Source organism: Mya arenaria, chromosome 12 (assembly GCF_026914265.1).
Source record: "Mya arenaria isolate MELC-2E11 chromosome 12, ASM2691426v1".
Lineage (NCBI taxonomy): Eukaryota > Metazoa > Mollusca > Bivalvia > Myida > Myidae > Mya > Mya arenaria.
This window is the reverse complement of record NC_069133.1, coordinates 51,172,401-51,197,496: the sequence shown is the minus strand read 5'-3', so window position 1 is coordinate 51,197,496 and position 25,096 is coordinate 51,172,401. Positions and strand designations below refer to the sequence as shown.

The following is a 25,096-nucleotide window of genomic DNA, read 5'->3' as shown; positions in this document are numbered from 1 at the left end:
CTTTTTTGCGAATTCACTTGCGACCTTTATAAACTCGACGGCAATTTAAAGCCAATCTGTCCAATCACGTCATTTATACCATAATAGCTATATAAGGTTTTCAATATTGCTCTGATCCTCGCCTTTCATGGGTGTTTCTTTATACTACATGTATGTCCAAATGGGCGCTAACGAAGTTTTGTATTGAATTACCGTTAAAATGGAGAGTGTCCTTCGTATTTAAATGCACACCTCCCTTTCTCCTTAATATGACACCCTGCTTCTTTGTTTTGAAATTCAGTTTACAGCTAGCGAATTATGTGCGGTTGACGTGAATTTGGTTTGAATAGCTTTTACAGAGTTGCGAGTATCGTGGTGGACCAATACAATGAGGATGAGAGGTGGCAAAGGGTATCACTATGACAATTACATTATTTTATGCCTCTTCCCTGGCACTTTTGTTCATTTGCGCTTACCATTTATTCGATAAGTGAATTGAAACCGTTTCCATGGGGATTTTATAACATTTTACACCGTTTTTGTATCATGTATTATTGATAGCGCATGCGCCATGTCACGTGATGTTACTATTGGAATATTCGTAGAGGGCCGCCCATATTTGTTGGCGTATACAAAAAAGAAGTGTTGTGGCGTCAAGGAGTGAAGACTATGGACAATGGATTGTGCTAACCCGACATCGATAAAAGACTTTCCCAGTAGAAACGTGTTGCATTACTCTTCTGAACAGCTTTGAAATTCATTAACAAATTGCAGGAACATTCTCCGGAAAACTGTGAGTAAACATATAATAGTGCTTTTAACTTATTGTGCAGATTTTCTTTATTTATTATAAGGTAATTATTTATAAAGAATAGAACACAATATAATAGTGTGTTTAAATAAAACTCGCTGAAACATGATAAGGAATACTATATATCCAAAAGTCCGTATTTAATTTAACGCACTGCTTCTTATTTATTTAATTACAAATTTGTGTTATATAAAACAAAATGTTATAGGCAAAATACCATAAAACGCCATTGAGTTAGCAAAGTTCTTAGTATTTTAAGTGGGCAACATTTTAAAGAAATCATTTACATAAAAAGCTGTTCGTCATTAGAATTTATCAATTCCGAGATAATAATTCGGCTATGTTTTTCAATTTTATTCAATTGTCAAATAACGTTTCTGTATATTTTATTATTTACTGTATATATGCAAGAGGAGACAATTCATCTCCACTCTTCACCCTATGACATGGTTCACAATGGTGTATAAATACATTTTCATACTCTAAGAAAAAGTTCTGTGTTTGAACCAAAAAAGTATAAAATGCGTTTAATTTGGTCCGTGATCCAATGATGTTAATCTCAGTTAGAAAATGGTAATACAACTATAAAGAAAGATTTGTGCCTATTTTAGAATTAAATTGTTGATTGTTGGTATTTAAAAACCGGTTTATCTGGGTATGCACTTTTACTCTATTCCATTAGTATACATTAGTGTCTGCGGGATGTTTTATGACCAATCGTTACTTTCTGCAGTAGGATAGAAGAACACTAAATTAGATGTAAGAAGATTCTTTGATGTTACTTGATTGATATCACGACTTCTCAATAATTTAATTATCCCTTGTGTGCACAGAAAGTACCTTTTTGGGACACAAGATGAGGGTATGGAGTATATTTGTTCTGTAAATAAATGTATCCTTAATGAATGGAAACAGACGACAAAGCAGAAGCGACATGAAAAAAGATGGAAGTTAGGAAAAACGTATCCTGCTCTTGGATAAGAGTATTTGCAAAACCAATTGGAATTTGTTTACAGAAATATGTATAGGAAATTTAAGACTTTAGTAAAATCGTCAATTTATCCCTCAGGGAAATACTTAGTTTGCATATTATATGTCTAAAGATAAACACAGTTTTGATAAAGGCAAAGCATGAACTGAAAATTTAAATATCATTTAAAAAACTGCAAGGAATATATCAAAAAATTTAAAAAAGATGTATACAGTTGACATTTTATATACAATTTAGATGAAATCTTTTATATGTTTATTGCTGATTAAGAAAGATGACATATTAAAAACACTATATTTCAAGCGGTTTTCGGATTATATTATAGTTCATATTAATTTTCAATTATCCTTTTTTATAATTGTATTCTGTTCGATCAGTTACTGCTTTGCACAAAAACTAGGACTAAACGCGCATTGAAATACACCCGTCATTTAAACCGACGGGGCCAGTAAAGCGTAGCGAAATACATCCTTCATTTAGACCGTCCGAGCCAGGAAAGCGCATCGAAATTCGTCCGTCATTTAGACCACCCGAGCCTGAAAAGCGTACAAAATACAACCGTCATTTAGACCGTCCGAGTCAGTAAAGCGTATCAAATACACTCGTCATTTAGACCGTCCGAGCCAGTAATGCGTATCAAAATACACCCGTCATTTAGACCGTCCGAGCCAGTAAAGCATATCAAAATACACCCGTCATTTAGACCATCTGAGCCAGTAAAGCGCATCAAAATACACCCGTCATTTAGACCGCCCGAGCCAGTAAAGCGCACCGAAATACACCTGTCATATAGACCGTCTGAGCCAGAAAAGCGCATCGAAACACACCCTTTATTTAGACCTTCCCAGCCATTAATGTCTAAGGATGAGAAAATACTGTTTTGATACACTGGCAATTTAGACCGTCGAAACCAGGAATTATTCGAAAAAGCCGTGAAACACCCATCTTTTAGACCGCCCGAGCCAGTAAAGGCTAGAGAAGAAACGATATGGTCATCATGCGATACACACTGGGTATGATTTGGAATATAAATCAATCTTTTTTGAAATTGCGGGAAAATGAAATAAAAAATGAGAATATTACATAGCTTATAGTAATAGATAACCAGAAGACTTAACTCTCTTCATGTACAAGACCAACCGGCAATATAATCTTTATTAATTGAAAGCAGCTAGATGGTTGTTAATATGCTCGTCGTGACCATGCAACCCACAATCAAACAGGACGTGTAAGAACTTAATAGCTTAAGATAATAGTAATCAAAACTAATATCTGCAAATGAGTTTGTAAACTTAATCTTTCAACAACCAGTTGCAAAATTCAAACGTATCATTTGAGTTCATGTATGGTACAAACTAAGCAGCAAACATATGTAGGCTTGAACGGCCGTTCAAAAGCGGTAATCCCATCAATTATCGGTCAAGGTATTTTTAAACGTGGGCGGTCTTTAGTGGGGTGTGTATTTATGTATGTGGTGTTAATACGGTTGTGTCTCTTAATTCATTGTCGTTTTGGTACTTGCATATTGCCTCTAAACAGGGCTTATTTTTTAATAATGTATAATTGATATCGGGGTCAAATCAGACAGAAAATGAAAAAAAAACATCTATAGTTTTTTACATTGGAAACTGAAGGTACAATAACCAGTCAAGCAGTTAATAATGAGCTAGTTTAAGGGTTAAAAGGACAGAGCTCAACAGGCACTCAACCCCACAATATATGAAACATCGTTAACAATACCTTCGAACATTTAGGTCCATACCCTATGTATATTGGTAAATTATTTCTAAGTCCACACAAACACCTCCTAATTCGTCAAGCGGTAACATATTTTCGTCAAGTCCTTAGAATCAACTCTTAACTATCTAAACCATATCAACTATGGGACGTGCATGCACAGGTTCCGCCATTAACTCATAATGCCTGGCCCGAATTAAACACTCGCGAAATGTGATTAAAATTTGGAAGATGTGAGTTCAGTTTTAAAAGGTACTTGCAAAATTGTGCTAGTGAAACCTCTCGAACTATAGCAACTATTAATTTGCCTACTTTTCTTTTCTCGTGAACACATAAAATGATGACGAATGTAAAAACGTGTTCCGCTTGGCGCACATTGTAGACTGGGTTTACGTGTTCAGATTTTAAGCGGCAGTATCTGGCTAAATGCATACCATTTTTAGGCACAGTCCATTATCATGACCAGCAAAAAAGTTTGTTTACGCAGGGATTTTAAAAATCGACGACGGCTGATGGCGATGATCAAACTAATTCTACTGAAAAGACAAAATTGAATCAACTGTCCATTAAACCTAGCTAAATGGAGGAGAAACTCCACATAAAATTAGCCTTCAATACAGACTACGATGGGAACGTCTGCAAGATTTTTTGTGCAGACTGCGTACCAAACTCCCTAAATGCGTTCTCTATGATTACGAACCTTAAGCTTAAGAAGGTGAATTGATATGACATAGAAAACATTGTTATTGTATTAGATTATATACCATTTTTCTAACAAAAAACAAAGGGGCGGAAAACGATATTGCGAGGCAACTTCTGATTTTGCGAGATGGCATCTTCAGCACTCACATTTTTGTCTTCTTAATTAAAGCCCTTAAATTGCGCCACTTTATCAACGCATGTATCGTGTAATCATTTTTTTCACATTATAGTAGCGCTCTTACTCCAAGATAAGATTTACCATAATTAGTACATTTGTTTTAATATACCAAAAAGTATGAATACGTGTCGAAAACTATGATTTTTATGAAGAAAGTTTAATTTGTCAGATTAGGCAATGTGTATTCGTTCTTGTGAATACAATTTTCAACTTGATTCTTGAGTCTCGCTAGATATTCATAACTTTGATCTAAAGATTTTGAGCCGTCCGCGCTCGTTAATAAGACTGCACAAATGCTCACGGGAGTCATTGGAAGCATAAAACAAATAAAGTTAAAGACGATTATTCTTTGAAATGTTTTCAATTCTCTTAAAATATTTCTGTCTGATGATTGTTAAAACATATACATTACTTGCAATCGTTACTTGCCAATGTTTTGCCGTGGTTGCCATTGAAGGAACCAATAAATATGAAGCAAAGAAAACTGTTTTTATTATCTAAGTTTCGTCTTATTTCCGGAGAAGATTAGCATATATGTACTTTGATTACAGTTCTTCTGACAGTTCTTTAATTTTGATCGTGAAATTAAGATATGTAAATGTTACAAGAAAAATAGTATGTTTTGCAAAATATCGTATAATCTATCTTTAACTTGTTTGAAATGCGTTGAATTCATAAAGGATTTTTTACAATTAACGCCATGGCAACGCTACGAAGACATGTGTATAAAGGTTGACATACCATTCCTACGGATCTTTTGAGAAGAACATGTATACAGTAATAAATCAGCCACTTGCAAACTATCTACTAATGGCTAAGCCATGACACAAAAGTATAGTGATATAGCAATTATGTAATGACGAAAGCATATATATTAACATAAGCAATATCTTATTAATATATAAGGAAATATAACCGCCAATACGTCAATTACTTTTAATAGATCCAGCTAAACGTCTAGCTTTTCGTGTCTGAATTTCATAGCAATATATATTCTTAGCTACGTTCAGTAAAATTAAATCCTTTATCACTGTAATCAAATATTAAAAAATTGCCATATTAGCCCAATTAAATTTAATACAATATTTAAAAATTCTGATTAAGCTATAGAACAAAGTAGAACATTAAATTCATACTCAACAGGTTTTTTGTGACAAAACTTACATTTTCTCTTTTCACTACTAATATTTATATATCGACCAGTATTGATTTCCAATGAATGAGATGATAGTCTAAATATTTATTATACTTTTTTACGATTGTTGTCATACTTGACACACGTTAAGTATTCTTCAAACAAAAATTCTTGTTTGAATCTAAAATATTATCCCATTTTTTACTGAGATGTTAGGTTATCATACCACGTTTAAACATAATGGTCTCTTAATCTTTGGCTTAACATAGGAATATAGGTGTAATATATATTAATATCAACCGACACATTATCATTACCAATTCTGTTTAACAAGTCATTCATAGCGGAATACACCACAGTTTTTTATAGAATGACTAATTTTAACATTATGATAACTTTTGTATTGTTTTGTAAATACACGGTGCATAAATTTGGTTTAAGTTTTTATTTTATCCAATAGTTTAATGCTCTCTCTTTTAAAACATTACTGACAAAGGGAACCGCCCGAGATCGCCTGTAACGGCAGCTTTGATGTCTTTTGGTTAACTCCAAAAAAATGTTTTCAGAATTGTGAATGGAGTTTATCTAACTCGCTATGAGCATATGCTCCCCAAATCTCCGATCCATTTAAGATGTTTGGTACAACTAGAGCATCAAACGATGATTGTTCAGTTTTAAAATCTAGTTATAATTACTAAAACCAGATAGTAGATGATTGTATGCCTTTAAAGCTTGGTCGTTCAGCTTTTGAACAGCATACATTCAGTTCCAGTAAAAGAAAAGTTTATACCTAAAAAACAAAAGTTACCCACTATTCAACAAATCCGTCATTAATTGTCCATCTATAATTACAAAAGCTTTTCCTGATATGAAACACTCATATTTTTAAATATTTTAAACCCCAGTTGCATGAATACATATACAGAGAATTTAGATGATGTTGTAAACGTACAGGATCAGTGGTAAATAATGCGAACTTATCAGCAAACAATAAAATGAAAATAGATAGTGTATCAATATCTGACTCAGTCAATAGAGTCTTTGACATCATGATAAACAAAATGGATAAAAGGGTTTAACACCAAGTGATATATAAAACATAGTTGACTAGTCATACCGGTATAAGCATCATGCTAACTAGGTACCCGTTTCACAAACGAGTCGTAAATTGAAATTACCAAAGTGGTATAAAACGTGTTACATAACTTAGTCATTTGAACTTTTGAAATTATTAAAAGTGAACAAAACGTTGAGGACATAAAAAACTCGATGTGTGCATTTGTGCCATGTATACAATTAGGACTTTTTAAAGTTACGACTATATCCTTTATTGAACGGTCCCTGGCCTTAAGTAATAATAAAATAATTTTCTTTTGTATTATGCGATCCCATTTATGGTATTTATTGCCATTTAGGAAGTTCACCGAAAGAATTGCCAAACCTTTCGTGAAAATTGTGCAAATGGCGAACTTATTTCTGAAGTTAATGACGTAAATTAAACGTGGTAATGTTCAAATATTTGATAACAGAAAGTGTAGATTTTCCTTTGAACATAACATGATATATACAAATAAAATTAATCAACCTTAAAGAAATAATGAATCTTCGATATATACATTTTGAAAGAAAACTCTTTCAAATGCAGTAAATACATCCACACTTTAACGTCTGATAATTCTGGCCGAATTTTATCGAAAAAACATAACAAGCTTAAGTCTCTTATTTCATTTTGTCAAAACACTCAAAATTTTATTCTTGAAAATAGTAAATTGAGATGATCATTATGAATTAATTTTCCTTTATATGTTTTAAAACACTTAAAAATAAGAATATTACAAAAAATATACCGAAGAAAATAGTAAGCTTAGCTTAATCCTGTTATATGGGACTAAAATTTGTTCTAGTAATTGGGCTCTGATGTGTCTGATCCGTCGTTTGATGTATCGCAGTAAATATTTAAGCTGTAAAACTTCTTGTTTTCCATAGTATTCTTCGTAAGGCATTATTTTCAATAATTGAAACAAATTAGTTAACTAATATTAGTTAGAAATGATTAGTTAACTATAATTGAACTTTTTATATTGATAAAATGTTTTTTGTTTCACATTAGCTCAATGATTATTTAAAAATATAAACATCCGGAAGGCCATGGCACGTTGGGACAAATAAAATACTAAGTTAACAGGTGAATCGTTGCATATAGTATACAAATCAACAATTAACAAGCAACATATTATATTTAATCATCTTTAAAGCATAACTATTACAAGTAATTAGGGTTTATTTCCCTATATGGATATAAACCTATATTTAACTGAAAGACAAAAATCCTCCTAATTTACAGCAGATTATGTTTATTGAGTCTAGACATTGCATATTCTAATATATAATATAAATTTGATTTTTTTTTTAGTAAAACCAAACGATGTTATACTAAACTGCATGCTAATGCATTAATATATTTTTTTATCCAAATAGAAATATTAAGACAACACTTATATGTGGAAACATTTGTGTTGCCGCGTCAGTTATTTTGTTGTGGATACTTACTAACATACAGTTAGTTGTTTAGTTAAATAGAGTGGTATTGTTTACAATCAATAACGTTAATGACAAAGGAACACCTGAGACATTGCAATTTCAATGAAATCCTATCTATTAGTAACGATACCAAGTATGTAGGGATAGAATCAGTGTTTTGTATAGGGCATTGGATAAAACAATTTATTCCCTTGTGTTCGGGATATATATGTAAATAAAATGTACATACAAAAGCAAGATGTGTAACATGACCTATTGTTTACTCTGTTGTGTGTCTCTTGTCATAAAATGTTGAACATGACTGTAAACTCATAAATTACCGTGGCTGTTGATGACAATATGTAAAATATTAAAAAAAACCCATCCCTCCTCATGCAATAACAAGTTCAGACCAATAATATAAGTTAAAATACCAAATGCATGTTATAGTACGAAATTCATGGCATTAATTCTAATTCTAATACTAAGTTTATGACAAAAATATATCTATTATACCAAGTTCATGACAATAATTATATTTCTCTTAACAAGTTTATGATATTAAGTATTTTATAAAACCAAGTTAATAGGGTAACTTCAAGTAAAAATACAAAGTTCAAGGCAATATTTACAGTCATAATACCAAGTTCATAGCATTAGTTCTAGTTATAATATCAAGTTTATTGCACCAATTATAGTTATGATACCAATTATATAGTATTAATTTTAGTTATAATATCATGTTTAAAGCATCAATTCTAGTTATAATACTAGATACATAGCATAAATTTTAGTTATAATACCTAGTTTAAAGCATTAATTCTAGTTATAATACCAGATTAGTAGAATCAATTTTAGTTATAATACCTAGTTCAAAGCATTAATTCTAGTTATAATATCAGGTTTATAGAATCAATTTTAGTTATAATACCAAGTTCATAAAATACACTTTAGTTATAATACATAGTTCATAGCATCAATTCTCGTTATAATACCAAGTTTATAGCAGCAATTTTCGTTATAATACCAAGTTCATCGCATCAATTTCCGTTATAATACCAAGTTCATCGCATCAATTTCTGTTATAATACCAAGTTCATCGCATCAATTCTAGTTATAATACCAGGTTTATAGCATCAATTCCCGTTATAATACCAAGTTCATAGCATCAATTATCATTATAATACCAAGTTCATAGCATTAATTCTCGTTATAATACCAAGCTCATAACATTAATTTTCGTTATAAAACCAGGTTTATAGCATCAATTCTCGTTATAATACCAAGTTCATAGCATCAATTCTCGTTATAATACCAAGATCATAGCATTAATTCTCGTTATAATACCAAGATTATATCATCAATTTCCGTTATAATACCAAGTTCATAGCATCAATTCTCATTATAATACCAGGTTTATAGCATCAATTCTTGTTATAATTCCAAGTTCATAGGATCAATTCTTGTTATAATACCAAGAACATAGCATTAATTCTCGTTAAAATACCAAGTTCATAGCATCAATTCTCGTTATAATAACAAGTTCATAGCATTAATTCTCTCTCGTTAGAATACCAAGTTCATAGCATCAATTCTCGTTATAATAACAAGTTCATAGCATTAATTCTCTCTCGTTAAAATACTTAGTTCATAGCATCAATTCTTTTTATAATACCAAGTCCATAGAATCAATTCTTTTTATTATAACAAGTTCATTGCATCAATTCTCGTTATGATACCAAGTTCATAGCATCAATTCTTTTTATAATACCAAGTCCATAGAATCAATTCTTTTTATTATAACAAGTTCATTGCATCAATTCTCGTTATGATACCAAGTTCATAGCATCAATTCTTTTTATAATACCAAGTCCATAGAATCAATTCTTTTTATTATAACAAGTTCATTGCATCAATTCTCGTTAAAATACCAAGTTCATAGAATAAATTCTTTTTATGATACCAAGTTTATAGCATCAATTCTTTTTTTAATACCAAGTTCACAGCATCAATTCTTTTTATAATACCAAGTTCATAGCATCAATTCTCGTTATGATACCAAGTTCATTGCATAAGCTGTAGATATATTGCTATAATACCAAGTTCATAGCATTACCAAGGTTGCTCTAGTTTAAATCGTACATATACACTTCGATCGTATATGTTGGAATGCGTGTTGAATTACGTACCCATCACCTAGCTTAAACACCCAGTATTAAAGTTCCCTGTTTCGATGAGTGCAAAATGTGGTTACCCTAACATAAATTGATACAAATATTAAAACGCTTATAAATGTCATCAGTCGTTGACTCATAGTCAGGTTATTTGTTTCATGCCCTGTGCCTACTGACCTTGAACCTATTTTCCTCCAAACAGCGTAAACGTTATTTGTTTTGGAAAGTTTGCATCTCCCTATACCAATGCTTAAAGTATACCTACAGCAATACTAAATATGTACAGCCGCATCACCATCATACAATGTGTATATATATGTTTTATTATTTGGTCCCTGACCGCTACAAACTTGACCTTTGTATTACAAAATTTACTTTATTGCTAGAACGAACAACTACTACTACACATAGAAGTGGATAGCACGATAGCAGTTAACCATACAACAATGGTTATGTGAATAGTTACTGAAACTCGAGACTTCATGCACGGCTTATGATGGAAATGGCATTTTCTCTTCGACTGAATATCGCTCATAAATAATAACTTACATGGTCGTTTTAATTTGCGATAATTAAAGGGCATGATAATTGCTTGTAATCTGTCAGAAATTTGTTATGTGATATTTGGGGAGAGAAAATATCTAGTTGAAATAAGGTTGAGTGTTGATGTTCTATTTGCGATAAACTATGGTATGTGGTACGGGCGCTCGTATTTGCTTTCTGTTAATACATACGACCGCAGAATTATGTAAGTGCATGCTCATGCTGGAGGCATAAGTGTCAGAATTACGTTTAGAACAAAACGTTCAATACATGTTTCAGATGAAAGGAATGTTCTAAATAAAATTATTTTAAAGCTCTATGTTTAAAAGCATTGGAAACATACAATTTAAGTCTTTATGATTGTGTGCTTTGTCCCTTGCTGTATATTTCACATATGCTTAAAATGAAAAAAAAAAACAAGTAAAAGGGTTTTCTCCAAATATTCCGGTGTTCTCCATATCTAACAAGCACACTCTCGAGCACACTCTCGCATTAATAGTCCTGCACTTTGGTGCAAATATAGCTAAAATTGTGCAAAAAATGGGAAAAGCATGAAATTTGGCAGAGATGATCTGTATACTATAAGGTATATGAAAAGTACGAGACCCTGGACAAAAAATGACCCGCTTGACCGCTATGCTGGACATTGAATGAAGTGACCACTTGTTCAGATTTGTTTTGTCAAGTACTCAACTGTTTTCATCGTGTATAAGTTTCATTCAAACTCATTTTCTAATGTAGTTTGTTGAAGTAAGAACTTGAATAGTTTGTTCTGCATGATCTTCCAGGTTATTTGACCATTTTAAGTGGTCAGTCTTATTTCAATTGGTTAGAAATATGTAAAACAAGAGGGATATTTTACTATAAAATACAAAACTTTTTACTAGTTTTACTATACAATACAAAACAGTTTCTTATTCATTTTTTTTCATTGAATCTTCAATTTTTCACATTGTAAGGTAACTTTGGTGCTGAAAGGTAATTTATAAGGTCACTTTGATGCTAATGGATAAATAATTTGTATTGAGTTACGTTCCCTTGTTATATTTAACCAGCCCCTCGTTTCTTCGTTATCTAGCATATCTTCCAACAATTAAAAAAAGTATTATATTACTATCTGATTTTTATATTCCATGTATCTATGTTATTTCTATTCTTAAGTTTATTGTAGTAAGAAAATAATCATATATCATAAGGCATGTTTGTAAAAGAAGAATTAATTTTTTTTAGTACAATTCTAATCATTAATCATTCGTATGTAAACATTAGTGCTTATAAGATAAAAGGGTTTATGAATTATAATTAAAGTATTCTTTAATAATAAGTTTCCCATGGTTATTTTTCTGTTTTTTTTATAAATTCTGCCAACAAAGTGATGAGTATAATATTGTAAATATTGTTCCACAATCTTAAAATAAATAAGAAAAAAAACTTAATGGGAAAATGCAATATCGGTGCATAAAAAACATAAAGCTATTTTTTTAAAATTTATTCACACACAACACAATGTTAGATCAGCTGAATGAATGTCAATTCACACTTTTGACGTTATGGCAATATTTACGACCAACCTTTGATATTAGCCCATAAACATTTGCAGAATTGTTGAATGCCGAAAACAACATCTCGTTAAAAAGACATCACACTGCCGCGTAGACTAATGAGATGTGACCAGATGCCATCAGTGTAAGAGGATAAAGTAACCTTTACCGCCATAAAACACTATAACGATTTCCATAAAATACCTATAATATTTTAGTGGCGGTTAATGACCATGGTTCCAGTTTTACTTATACAAGCGAGGGTCGCAGGACCACTCAGTAAGGTTACCTGGGTTTATTTATCTGTAACATTTTGGGGGTTTTCATAGGCAGCTATCGTGCGAACATTTATCAATAATTGAATAGAAGACTGTGCGGTGCGTTGAATACGACTCAGTGCGAGGCGTTATACGGTGAAAGAAGAACCCATGTAAATGGGTAAACTTGATTACGGCCTGTCTCTTTCGTGTTAAATTGGGGGATAAGTCAAAAGGGTGTTGAAAGATAAAAATGTTTCCATTTCTGATAATGAGTGTTCTACTACATTATGATTGCCAATACCGAAGACCAGAGCGGCAATCATATAAAATAAACGACTGGACAGAAGATATTGTTATTCACTCTTTCACCATTGGTGTTATTTGGACATTTGTTAACATTAAATCTTCATTAGTCGACCAAAATGTTTTAGAAACCATGCTTCACTCATCTTTTCGTGAACTTTAAAGCTCTGTGCCTACTCGAATATTTCTCATTGCATTACTTGTAAATGATACCATGAATGTCCTTCTAAAGTGTTGCAACGCAAACTATTTGGTATGTCATTGTTATAATGAATACAAAAAGAAAAAAATATGAATTATTGACTAACATGTCTTAAATGCACGGATGAGCGTGGCTGACATTATTTACTGACTCCCACTGGCGACACTTTTTATTAAGTTGATGAAAATACAAACTTATAAGCTCAGCTTGCGTTACATCGTGGTAATATATTTCGATCTCTTAACCAAATTATCGCTATCGCAATCTCAGTGCTATAAATTCCATATATGACTTACAATGAGAAAAATATGATGTATACTGGAGGTTATATATTCAATTTAATTCAAAGTTAATATTGGGTTATGTTGATATTTAATATTATTGCAAAATATGTATATACACATATATGCCATTAAATATATGTTTGACATGTCAATATGGAAGAAAAAACATAAAGTCCGCTGAATCGGTGTCCATTATGTTAATTGAGGTATTGTATCACTAGAGTAGTAATTACACATCAGTTGTGAACAAAACATAATTAAGCTTGTAAGTATAACAATTTAGTAGAATGACCTTTCCATTGTATCAGCTTACTTTGTCATTAAATTAACAAAGGTTAATAAGATTGGAACAGAAGATTTTAGACGATACATCGTATGATGTAATTAATTGATATCCTTGAGTTGTGTAATCCATGTCTATTCTGTTTGTCATGTTCATTCATATGATGGAGGGGTCTAGATTTACCAATTGCTATATATCTCCTTTCAGATTTACCAATTACAAGACAAGTGTGCGTTCATCCCTCTACAAAGGATTTCAAAACATTGCTTCGTCAACGATCTATTTAGACCGTCTTCAAACCCTCGATCACAATGAAATACAGGCATACAGTTGGTTTTGCATTTTGGACAGCCATGCTGATGATTTTACCTGCATTCGGCAGTTATGCTGACGATGAAATAGCAGAGGTAAAACAATTTCTATCCGTTCCATTACAAATTTATGTTGTTGTTTTATATTCATTTTGCTATATTTTAACACTGGTGATAGCATAATGTATGGGATGTTAATTCGGCAGTAAATATTATGTTGTGTTCCTTTTTTGTTTTGTGTTTGTTTAACTTTTGAACGAATACATGAATTTAAACTATTTACCTACACACTTGTAATATAGTTCGCTAATTGAACATGATAAAATATATGTTATGCATTTTATATTGAAATGTGTCCATACATATGTCAATGGTTTTAACAAAAGCTAGACCACCTCCATATGTTGAATGTTTCATTTATTTAAATAAATATAAAGTTGCGCTAGATTTGAAGAATTAGATTTTAGTATGCATCATAAATTTAAGTATTAATAACTGCCTGATGTAAATGGTACCTTATCAATGCGTATTTAAAGCATTTGTTGTCATATTTTATACTTCCCTTATCCCTTCCAATGTTTGCAAACTTATGAATAGAAAACAATTGACATGTTACATGGTGTGGTCATTGCAACATCTGCCCTAAAATACTTAAACGGGATTAAGCAAAACGCACTGTATTGGTTTGGTTTAAACATATTTTTTTTCATGAAAATATACAAGTGACATCATATATTTCATTCAAAAAAGTTAAGAATTTGATCGAAAGTTAAAAACTTACGAAGATCATATTCTGTATTTGGTATGTGTATAGTGTGTTATTTTTACAGAGCCTTGAAGAAATTGATTTCAATATCACCATGTTAAACTTCTTTGTGTTATGTAAAATCAGGTATATGCAAGTAACTTTACTAAATAAAACAAGATACTGCAACTTGCGATGCTCAAGGTGTTTCGAGAATTGAGGCCGGTTCTAAACTAAATTATATTGTATTACAATTTTAGCTGATAAATGAAGCAGAGGATAATCGAGCGGACTCTGGGCCAGATTATACGTCGCTAAAGGATCTAGCTATGCTACAAGACAGCTTAAGGTCATATCAAACCATGAACGAACCGTCTGAAGCTGTCTTCAATAACGACAATAGCATAATTCCAGGACTGGTAAGCAAGCGACCGTTTTGCAATGGTTTCTTTGGCTGCGGTCGGTTGAATGGCAAACGATCATCTTCTATGTTTCTTCAAAATCGCCAGCTTACAGATACTCTGCATGAATCTCCTTCTAACGTTCTGTCTTCTTATCGCTCTAAACGACCTTTCTGTAATGGGTTTTTCGGTTGCGGTAACCCCGGAAAACGGATTGTGTTTCGTACACCAAAGGGCTACACCAGTGCCAGTGCAAGTGGAGAGGGATCGACGGAGAAAAGGTTCTTTTGCAACCCTGGGGCCTTTGGTTGCCAAAACCCTGGGAAAAGGAATCTGCCAGCAACGTGGCTGCGAAGCATGAGAACATTAATTAACGAAGCATGACGATGAACTGCATATATCTAAGATATCAACACTTAATTTCTTGCATAGTCAAATGTTTGTCCTTTTGGAATGATTTTGATACTTGTTTAATCTCTTGAAAGGACTGCATGTGATAGTACCTACATTTTGGTTTATGTTCTTATATGCCTTAAATACTTTCAGTAATTAAATTTGACAACCAAGATCGAAACCTTCAACGACATCGTGTTTTTCCTATTGTTATAGTATTTTTTCAATGTTGACATATACTTAAATGAGCACAATAAACAAAATAAACTTGCTCAGTAGAAGTTGAAAAATGAACGAACTACAACCATTCACAAAATGGATAATGTTTATCCTTGGTCTTAATCAAAGGCTCTTCTGCATGTATGTAACGCTTCAACTGTTTCTTGGTCTCACTTGCTTAATATAAACATCTTTATAAGAATGCTTCTTATTATCTTACTTGCATCAGTTCAGGACCTCAACTGCATGGACAAACCCAGGGGCTAAATAATTCACAAACACCCTGTTTAAAAGTACATGGCTTTAAAACTATCCTTCGTTGCCAATCTTGATTGTATTGCATTGCCACGGAAGCAAAAGGTGCGGATTTTTTTTTTTTTTCATTACAGTTATCGGGATGTTATAAAGAGGGTAAGAGGTCTGAAATATCTAATTATAAGTCAATTAATCTCAGCATAAAGACAAAATGATTTGAGAATAAAATCTGAACCGGTGTAGCACAAAGACAATATCTATGATTTATTGAATACCAGCCCAAAGTAGAGGCCTCCGGTTTAAGCCACACACTAGGTGTGTTGTTTTTAATGCATTTTCTTGTTTGATTTTAATGATAAAACAAAACAAGCATATAATTTAGGTAAATATAAAAACATATTTATGAAATATTACACACCACTGAGGACCATATAATATTATAAGGACCGGCCAGTCAGTCCCGAAGGTGTATATGGATCGAGGCGTTAGCCGAGGTCCATTCACTATCGGGGGCAGACTGGCAGGTCCTTATAATGCCATATGGCCGGATGTGTTGTCTTATATGTCTTATATTATACCGAACACTTTATATTTACATTCAGTATTTTTAAAGCGCTTTGTGTGTGTTTCATTTAACAAAGCTTAAAACATTTTTATTAACGATTATTTCGCCTTTTTATGAAAATCACAAGCAGCACTCACCATTTTTTATGGCAGCCGTCCATATTATATTTTGGCGAGCTACCTACCGGCCAAAAATATGGTATAGACCGCTGACGTCATTAACACTGGATTTGTATTATTATACATATAACTTTATATACACAAAAAGGGACACATGTATGTAAGGTAACATATTCAACTTTATAAATAGTTTGTTTGAAATCAAGGCTACGAAGCCACAAATTCCCTAGTTAAAATAAAACGCCAAAATACCGCTCTAAAATATAATATATTTTGATCTATACCCAAGTTATGAAAACTGCGATCTGATCTTTTGTCAGCTCTCTTGTAACTGGTTTCCTGACCAGTATACCAACATTGGCTGATTCGAGGACAAAGAAATAAAAATAAAAAGTTGTCAAAACGACAATCTGCGAGAGTTCAATAAAAGAGGCGACAATAAATTATTTTTTAAGCATTATAAAGGATACTTTTTGTCATTCGGTTTTTATAAATGTCTAAGTTCAGATGAAATGAAAACATATTTGCAAACCGAAAACAAATCTGGAGTCCAGCGCTATTTTTGTGTGTGCTTTTTTTGACCATCAGAGACATTTTATTAGCCAAAAGGGATGCAATTTAGCGTCACAAAACGTGTCAATTTCTACTATACAGGAATTTGTGCAATGAAGAAAATTAACGTGTAATACGTCTGTGATGATGTCGATTTGTGAGGGCTTAAATCCAATAATGCCAGAAGATGCCAACATACATCTAATTTTGATATCGCCTGTTACCTTTTAGGCAGTAGGTTACTCAATCCGGCCAGCAATAATGTTAAAATTCAATGCCAGGCAACCATGTTTAAATTAATAAGAATGACATAAAATATATTGGATATGAAATAATATTTTGTTTGATGGGTAAATAATAAAGGATTCCAACCGTTTCCCTGAAGCAATCGATGGGTAACGAGTGGTTTTGCAAATAGTCCATTGGACCGATAGCGCATAGATGGCGGATCCTAAGTGGCTGGTATAAACGGCTAGCATAGAGGTGACATACGTGTTGTTGTTTATTCTCGTTATTATGACTTACGTTTTTCGTTAAAACGGCTCAGTAACTCGTTAAAACGTGTTACTTATCTCGTTTAAACGTCTTAATAAACTCGTTAAGACAATCAACGTATCTCTGAATACTACTTAAAGATACACTCTTACTCCCAAATAAGATTTACCACAATTAATAATATTGTTTTAAAATTCCAAAACGGATAAAAAATGTCGAAAAAATGGTTCTTATAAAGGATACCGAGTTAAATTTAAAAGAAATGAGCATACAACACCGTATTTCCATCTTATGAGACCAAAGTTGACAATAGTTAATCATTTAGCATTCACCAATCATTTACTATTTTTGCGCGTTCTACTATTTATTACACGGTTGCAATCTTGCTATCAGTAATTAATATTTTCCATAAATGCATTATTTAGTAAGTAGTTAATGGTTTATTAGTTAAAATTTATGTTTGTTTTACATGTGTATGTTTTGATTTTGAATAAGATTGTCTCTTAAATAACTCGTGTACACGACTTACTTATCTCGTTGAAACTTTTTCAAAACTCATTAAAACGTATCTCGTTTAAATGACTAACCAACCAGTAACAACGACTTACGTATCTCGATAAAACGATTAACGTATCTCGTTTAAACGATTTAGTAACTCGTGACAACGACTAACGTATCTCGTTTAAACGACTAACGTACCCCGTTAAAGCGATCTATGTATCTCGGTTAAGGGACTTCCGTATCTCGTTAAAACGATTAAGTAGCTCGTTAAAACAACTATCGTATCTCGTTTAAACGACTTACGTATCTCGTTAAAACAATTAAGTAGCTCGTTAAAACGACTATCGTATCCCGTTTAAACGAGATATAATCTCATATCTGCAGAAGCTCATATATGTATATACGTATCTCGTTAAAATGACGAACGTATCTTGATTAAACGACTAACGTATCTCGTTTAAACGACTAACTAACTCGTTAATACGACTTACGTATCTCGTTTGAATGGCATACGTTTCTCGTTAAAACGACTTACTTACCAGTTTCAATGACTTACGTATTTCGTTTAAACGACTAATTTATCTCGTTAAAATTACTTTAAAACTCATTAAGATGATTAACGTATCTCGTTTAAAAGACTTACGTATTTCGTTAAAACGAGTAACGTAATTCGTTAAGACGAAATACTTGATATTTGAACGAGATACGTCCGGCGTTTAAACGAGCTTTTAAGCACTTTTTTTCGAGATAATTAGTCATTTAAACTAGATACGAAAGTCGCTTCTACGAGCTTAAAAAACAACAACATAAATATCACCAGTTCCCAACCAATTTACATAAAATAATTAACTTTCATTACGAATGCGTCGCAAATTTGAATTACCGCCTATTCGGTAAAATAACCGTCAGCATTGACACATGGCTAAAAATATGTTGCTGCTCTAGCGCTTGGATGACAGCAAGCTAAAATGGAAACCCCATAACAGTCTTAACTAATTTTGAGCTGATTTGTTCTTGTGACTTTGGACTTATCGAAAAAGTGGTTTTTATATGCAATGACGGGTTTCCTTCAATATTCTATCAAAACAGAAACCTAACTCTGTGAGTATATCGCGTTCCTAAGGTCACATGACACGCAATGCAATAAACAATTTTCTACCTTAGAGTTAAGTTGCGTTTTTGCAGTGAAAATGATTGTTGATGATAAAACTAATAGTCGAAAACAAGAGAATTAAACAGCACTGTACAAAGTTTAGTCGAAAAAAAGAGAAAATTAACAGAACTATTCACCGTTAATTCGAAAAAAGAAGAAATTTAACAGCACTGTACAACGTTAAGTCGAAAACAAGATAATAACACACGGCACTGTTCAAACTTAAGGATAATACATCTTAGGTTTTATTTATCAATAATACAATGGAATCTACAGGGACAAGCAAGACATAAGTATGGCTCTACTTTGGTTTTGAACTGTATTGTATATGTTGGTTTACACGCTATGATGCAAAAAAGATGGTACATTTTTTAGAACTTATTAATGTATTTTTCGAGACGTGTAATAACTATCTAGGATAAATTATATAGAACGTATATACGAATATGTACGAGTGTCTCGTATGCTTCCAAACATTTCGAGTAAATTCACATCCATATACATACAAAGACATTTCTTTCAGTTATATGTTATATCTACCAATACTTTTCATTTGGTATCATTGAAGACTTTATTGCAACATCTGTTAATCAGTATTATTTTATAGCATGACACAAAACTATTGAGTGTAATGGTTGAACATACTAACTCTTACCTCCTTCTGTGACGAGGAAGGCATTGGTATTGTATTACCTCTATTCCTATTGGAATGTTCAGATTCTTCGCATGACTAACATGGTGATTTCGTCAATGAGTTCCAATATGTAAGTATTTCTTTTATATTCATTCAAATGCTGGCTCTATTGACGATTTTCAAAGTGTCAAATATAAAGGTGTTTCTTTGCAAAATTCAATGTGGAATACGCGTTGTTGCCCGAAAATTTAAAATGATCGAAAAGTACAAGACATTGAAATTAAACTTAAGAGTTTAACTGATAAAAATGAGTGTATAATGTGAATAATTTGGTCAGACGCTATAAATAATCATTAATCATTTTATTCGAATTATTTTAAGTACATTTTTTTTCAGCGAGATGTGTTCATGTTAATCGCCTCCAAAGGTCTGAAGGATGTGCATCGACGCCATTGGCCTCGCAGCAGAAAAACAGAATTAATTCCCGATGGTTTTTCAAAGAGATTCATGTGTAATTATGAAGGTTGCAGTGGTAAAAGAAGTATTGAGAATGAAAATAACTTTCAAGGCAAGCTCCAGAGGTTTTCAGAAGGGAATACAGAAAATCCTAAGTATTATTGTACTCGCAATAGGTGTTTTTACCAAAGAAGACGAAGGAGTGGTATACAAGCTAAGACATACAGAGATAACTTTAACCTGTCCAGTGCGAGTAAGGAAAATGCAAAACAAAGAACAAAGTGTATTGGAAGAATTTGCAGAAGAAATCAAAGAAAACATTTGGGAGATATTAAAGATATTTCAAAACTACCTCGATCTAGTAATTACAATACCATCAATGAATCCAGGTGTAAAGGTCTTAACTGTATAGTAAACGCCCGGAACCCGTCAAGCGATATCAATAGAACTCCAGAAAATGCTAACCTAAAAGAAAGTATGAGGCGAAAGCGGGCAGTTCGATCATGCAGATCATTTCAGTGTTTATTCTTGGGAACACTAAGCAAACTTCGATATAGAGCTTTTGATAACGAAAATGAACACCCAAAATATGATGACAGAAACGCGTTAGACGACACTTACAAAGGAACAAGCCTAGAGGACAACCACTTATCACAGTTGGAAAAGTTCTTATTCCAGCAAATTAATGGTGATCCCAAATTAATTCATAACCGCCATCTAAGTACAATTGTGGCTGGACCATGTATGAAAAATCCGACGAGTTGTACGCACCGGGTTGAAGATAAAAAGACGATTTCTTCTTTAGATTGATTCCAGTGAATGGCATCATTTTATGGGCCGATTGTTTCATGGACATACTTGTTATCTGTAGTACTTTTCATTACTACTTAGACAACTGGATCACCTGTTCTTGTTTTACTTGAATATATCAGCCCATCATAAAACAGTTCACCTTCAAAAATTAACAACAATTCCGTTAACAACGTCGTGTATTGTTACAAAGTTCTGAGCAATCGGCCCATTGTGTCAATCTACAACCATAACAAAATAGTTCAGTTCCAATATTAAGTCCATAGTTGTAAGCTAGCGATATACTTCTTTCTGTTAAAGCCTTATTAAATAATCGTTTATTTTCATTTCATTCATTAGCGACTAGAATCAAATTTGTTCAGCATCTTTGTTTAAAAACGGGCAAATTTCTTTACATGACTCGTAATATGTTTGTTACTTTGTTATTTTAGATTAGCTTGAATCGCATTTTATGTTTTCAATATACCTTTAGGTGTTGTTGGGAGTTTGCTATTGTTTTAACAGTTAAACCAATACTTTAAATATCCTTAGCTCTCTTAAATATTGAATAAATCCTGTAATTTGTAAAATACAATTTAAAATCAATATGATTAAATATGACTCAAATACATAGTTTTTTATGTTCAATTCAATGATATACAGCAAAACGTGTATATGAAGCAAGAATTAACAGAGTGACATGGTAGGTTCGCCTAGTTATTAACCCTCTTGACAATGGCCATTTCAAAGCTAATAAAGTCAGGAAAGAAACAAAGAGCCAATCCCGACCCAACGGGCCACGGTTTGGATAAACGTGGTAGAGGACTTTAGCTGGTGATAAATAGCACGAAAACAAACCGTGTCGTCGTTTGGGTCACCGATCCATTCCAACATAAAACAATACATACACTTGAATACTGCACGTGCACATTAGTTAGCTAAGCCCTACGACCCATGTTTCCAAACAAGTGGATTTTAGAAGTTTATGTATTATATGAATGTATAAGAAAACATGCAAAAGGCTAAATCCTGACCCCAAGAGATGCAATGTGTACACTCCGGCTGATGTTACACATCAAATGATGCTACAAACCAAATAAGTCTACATACCAAATAATGTTAAATACCAAATGATGCTAATACCATATGAGAAAATTAATCAGCTCTGTACAATGTTAAGTAAAAAACAATGAAAATGAAACAGCATTGTAAAAAGTAAAGTCTAAAACAAGAGAAACAAACAGCACCGTACGAAGTGATGTCAAAAACATGAATATTACAAAGCACTGTACAAACAAAACGAAAACCAGAGAATTATACAGCATTGTACAAAGTCAAGACGAAAACATAAACACTATACAGCATTGTACAAAGTTAAGTCGAAAACATAAACACTATACAGCATTGTACAAAGTTAAGTCGAAAACATAAACACTATACAGCATTGTACAAAGTTAAAGCGAAAACATAAACACTATAAAGCATTGTACAAAGTGAAGTCGAAAACATGAAAACGAAGCAGCACTGTACAAAGTTGTGTCGATAAAAAGAGATTTAAACAACATTTTACAATTTTAAGTCGAAAACAAAAGAATTAAATAGCACTTTACAAAGTTAGGTCGAAAAGAACAGAATTAAACAGCACTGTACAACTTAAAGTCAAAAACAAGAGAATTAAATAGCACTCTACAATTTAAATTGAAAACAAGAGAATAAAACAACACTTTACAAATTAGAGTCGGAATCAAGAGATTTAAACAGCACTATACATTAAATTTCGTTTTACTAAATACTTTATCGCAACATTTGCAAATCAGAATTAATAACTAGCATGATATCGAACTATCGAGTGTTATGTTTTAACATACTAACTCTTTACTCCTTATGCGATGGTGAAGGCAATGGTATCGTATTACTTCTTTTCCTACTTGAATGTTCAGATTCTTCGCATGACTTTCATGGTGATTTTGTCTAAGGATTCCAATATGTTAGTATTTCTATTATAATCATTCTAATGCTGGCTCTGTGGACTATTTTCCAACTGTTAAATATAAATGTGTTTCTTTGACACATTCTATGTAGAATATAAGCGTTGAACAGCCCAAACATTTAAAATGATAGAAACGCGCAAGTCTTCAAATATAACTTAAAATTTAACTGATAAAAATGATTGTACAATGTGAATAATTTTGTAACACGCTGTAAAAAATCATAATTCATGGCATTCTAATTGCATCTTTTTAGCGAGATGTGTTCATGTTAATCGCCTCCAAAGGTCTGAAGGATGTGCATCGACGACAGTGGCCTTACAGCAGAAAAACAGATTTAATTCCCGATGGTTTTTCAAAGAGATTCATGTGTAATTATGAAGGTTGCAGTGGTAAAAGAAGTATTAATAAAGGAAATAACTTTCGAGGAAATCCACAGAGGTCTTCAGAAGAGAAGACAGAGAGCACTAAGTTGCATTGTACTCGCAATGGGTGTTTTTACAAACGAAGGCGAAGGAGCGGTATACAAGCTAGGACATTCAGTGATAACTTTAAACAATCCAGTGCAAATAAGGAAAATGCAAAACTTAAACATAAGTGTATTGGAAGAATTTGCAGAGGAACTCCAACAAAACAGTTGGAAGATGTTTCTAAACTAACCGTCGAGCGTTATTAATAGATCTCCAGAAGATACATCTGCTAACATTAAAGACATTATGAGGCGAAAGCGGGCAGTTCGATCGTGCAGATCATTTCAGTGTTTATTCTTGGGAACACTAAGCAAACTTCGATATAGAACTTTTGAGGACGAAAATGAGAACCCAAAAGATGATGGCAAGAACGTATTAGAAGACATTAACAAAGGAACAAGCATAGAGGACAACCACTTATCACAGTTGGAAATGTTCTTATTCCAGCAAATAAATGGTGATCCCAAAATAATTCATAACCGCCATCTAAGTACAATTGTGGCTGGACCATGTATGAAAAATCTGACGAGTTGTACACATCGGATTGAAGATTAAAATACGATTTCTTCTTCCGATAGATTCTAGTGAATGGCATCAACTTATTGGCCGATTGTTTCATGGACATACTTGTTATATGTAGTACTTTTCATTACTATTGAGACAGCTGTGCTTGTTTTACTTAAATGTATCAGCACATCATAAAACATTTCACCTTGAAAAGTTAACAACGATGGTGTTTACATCTTCGTTAATTGTACCAAAGATCTAAACAATCGACAGATTGTGTCCATCTACAAACATAACAAAATAGTCCAATTCTAATACTAAGACCATAGTTGTGAGCTAGCTTCTTTCTGTTTAAGCCTAATTCAATAATCTTTTGTTTTAATTTTATTCATAGGCGACTAAAATCAACTTTTTTAAGCATCTTTGTTTAGAAGTGGGCAAATTTCTGTACATGATTAGTAATATATTTGTTACTATGTTATTTTAGATTAGCTTGAATCCCATTTTATATTTTATGTTTTCAATATACATGTAGGTGTTTTGGGTAATTTGTTAATTTGAATAACTCCTGTGATTTGTAAAATACAATTAAAAATTAACATGATTGAATATGACTCAAATGCTTAGTTTCAATAAAATACAGCAAAACGGTATATGAAGCAAGAATTAACAGAGTGACATGGAACGCTCACCTACTTGTTTACCCACTTGACAATGGCCATTTCAAAGCTAATTAAGTCAGGAAAGAAACAAAGAGCCAATCCCGACCCAACGGGCCACGGTTTGGACAAACCCTAACCCTAACCCTATACCACATAGGACTTTAGCTGATAATAAATAGGAAACAAATAAAACGTTTCGTTGTCAGGGTCACCACTCCATTCCAACATGAGGAGGATC

At 32.6% G+C, this 25,096-nt stretch overlaps 1 protein-coding gene across 2 annotated transcripts; it reads left to right on the top strand.

Moving 5' to 3' along the window:
• Positions 1–584: 584 nt before the first annotated feature.
• On the top strand, positions 585–24,847 carry LOC128210245 (uncharacterized). Of its 2 annotated transcripts, none has more exons than XM_052914464.1 (4): positions 585–772; positions 13,851–14,050; positions 14,960–15,118; positions 23,476–24,847. In XM_052914464.1, exons 2-4 carry the CDS (start codon positions 13,955–13,957, stop codon positions 23,893–23,895), a joined length of 675 nt encoding a protein of 224 aa, XP_052770424.1. In that variant the 5' UTR covers positions 585–772; positions 13,851–13,954; the 3' UTR covers positions 23,896–24,847. The 2 variants fall into 2 exon arrangements, with proteins under 2 accessions (XP_052770424.1, XP_052770422.1); XM_052914462.1 differs by lacking the exon at positions 23,476–24,847 and adding an exon at positions 20,383–21,860.
• The last annotated feature ends 249 nt before the right edge of the window (positions 24,848–25,096 follow it).